Here is a 1254-nt window from a genome sequence, read left to right as displayed (position 1 = left end):
CGGCGCTGATTGGCCTGATTTACTCAATAATTACTCCTTTATTATAAATAATAGAAAAAAATGGTTCAGGACTTTTTGACTCAGTTTTATTCCTTCTATCTGCCTACGAGAGATTGTACGGCTATTCTGGGACACCCTGTATATATATATACATATATATATACTCACATTGTACGTCGAGTAAAATGCTGGCGTTCATCGGCATCATCAGCGTGATGTGACGCGCGACGCAGACGATGGTGGCATTATGATGCCCTCTCAGGACCTTAAGATGTGCCCCGCTACGTCTGCCGGATGTTGAGGGCAATACGGTAAGGTTGTCCGGCGGTTGTTCCGGCCCGTCTAAGGTCGCTTGAGACAAGGTCATGCCCCACGCGAGAACGGGCGGCGGGTTTCCACCCTCGGCGGCGCACTCGAGAGTCAGTTCCGAACCCTCCTTTACCGGCACGAACTGGTTTCCGGGATCTAACCGGCGGCCATCGATCAGCAGATAAGTCCCGCGAGGTGCCTCTGTAACAAGGAACCACCTTGTAACCACTTCAATTAGTGACCTCGTAACGTTGAAAAATCTGATCGAACGCGAGCGATTACCGCCACGCTCGAAGGTAACAGTTTATAAAGAGAGAAGAAGCTCTCTCGCTCGCTAAATGATTAAATCAATCACACGAGGAGTGTGTAAATAGCGCGAAAAGCATTTATAAAGCGCGTCACATTGATTTTACGAAATTTAGCGCGCTGTAAATGTAATCATTCGTTTCGAAATTAACTAATTTCACTGTTAATTCCTCGGACGTTGGCTATTACAAATATATAATGATAAATTGCGGATATACGCAGTATTATAGAGGTAGCGCGTTACGCTACCTCTATAGGCGAGCAGTTTAAAAACAAGAGAGTAGTGTGTGCATTTAATCACAGATTTATCAAATGCGCGCGCGAGCGGAATAGTTTTTAAACGTATTCGTCGTTGCCCGACGTCTGGATGACGTAAATTAAAGTCGTCTGGACTTTTTACGTTGCATCCATAGACGTATAATATATAGACTGCGCGTTCCCTACCTTTGTCATGTTAAGAAAATGTCTTCAACATTGAGAGAGACAGCTGGTGTTGAACAGAAGCTTCATTTTTGTCTAGCGAAGTAGTGGGGGAAAAAGAAGTCTTCGCTGGTTGATAGAATAGTAGTGGAAAAGTGGNGATAGAAAAATAGTGGGGGTGAAGAAGAGTGAAAGAGATTAAGGGGTGATGGTAGGTTA

General features: G+C 44.6%; 1 protein-coding gene across 1 annotated transcript in view; it reads right to left on the bottom strand.

Moving 5' to 3' along the window:
- LOC109857411 (irregular chiasm C-roughest protein-like) overlaps positions 1-1254 on the bottom strand; it is a gene marked incomplete at its 5' end in the record, with an annotated part of 257067 nt that overhangs the window by 82994 nt on the left and 172819 nt on the right. The window contains one exon of the mRNA XM_020433686.1: positions 169-510. Coding sequence (XP_020289275.1) covers positions 169-510 — 342 coding nt within the window. The remainder of the gene's footprint in view (positions 1-168; positions 511-1254) is intronic.

The sequence above is a fragment of the Pseudomyrmex gracilis genome, unplaced genomic scaffold, assembly GCF_002006095.1.
Source record: "Pseudomyrmex gracilis isolate BER0280 unplaced genomic scaffold, ASM200609v1 scaffold_158, whole genome shotgun sequence".
NCBI lineage: Eukaryota > Metazoa > Arthropoda > Insecta > Hymenoptera > Formicidae > Pseudomyrmex > Pseudomyrmex gracilis.
Note: the sequence above shows the minus strand (reverse complement) of the source record. Positions and strands in the feature narration are given on the sequence as shown.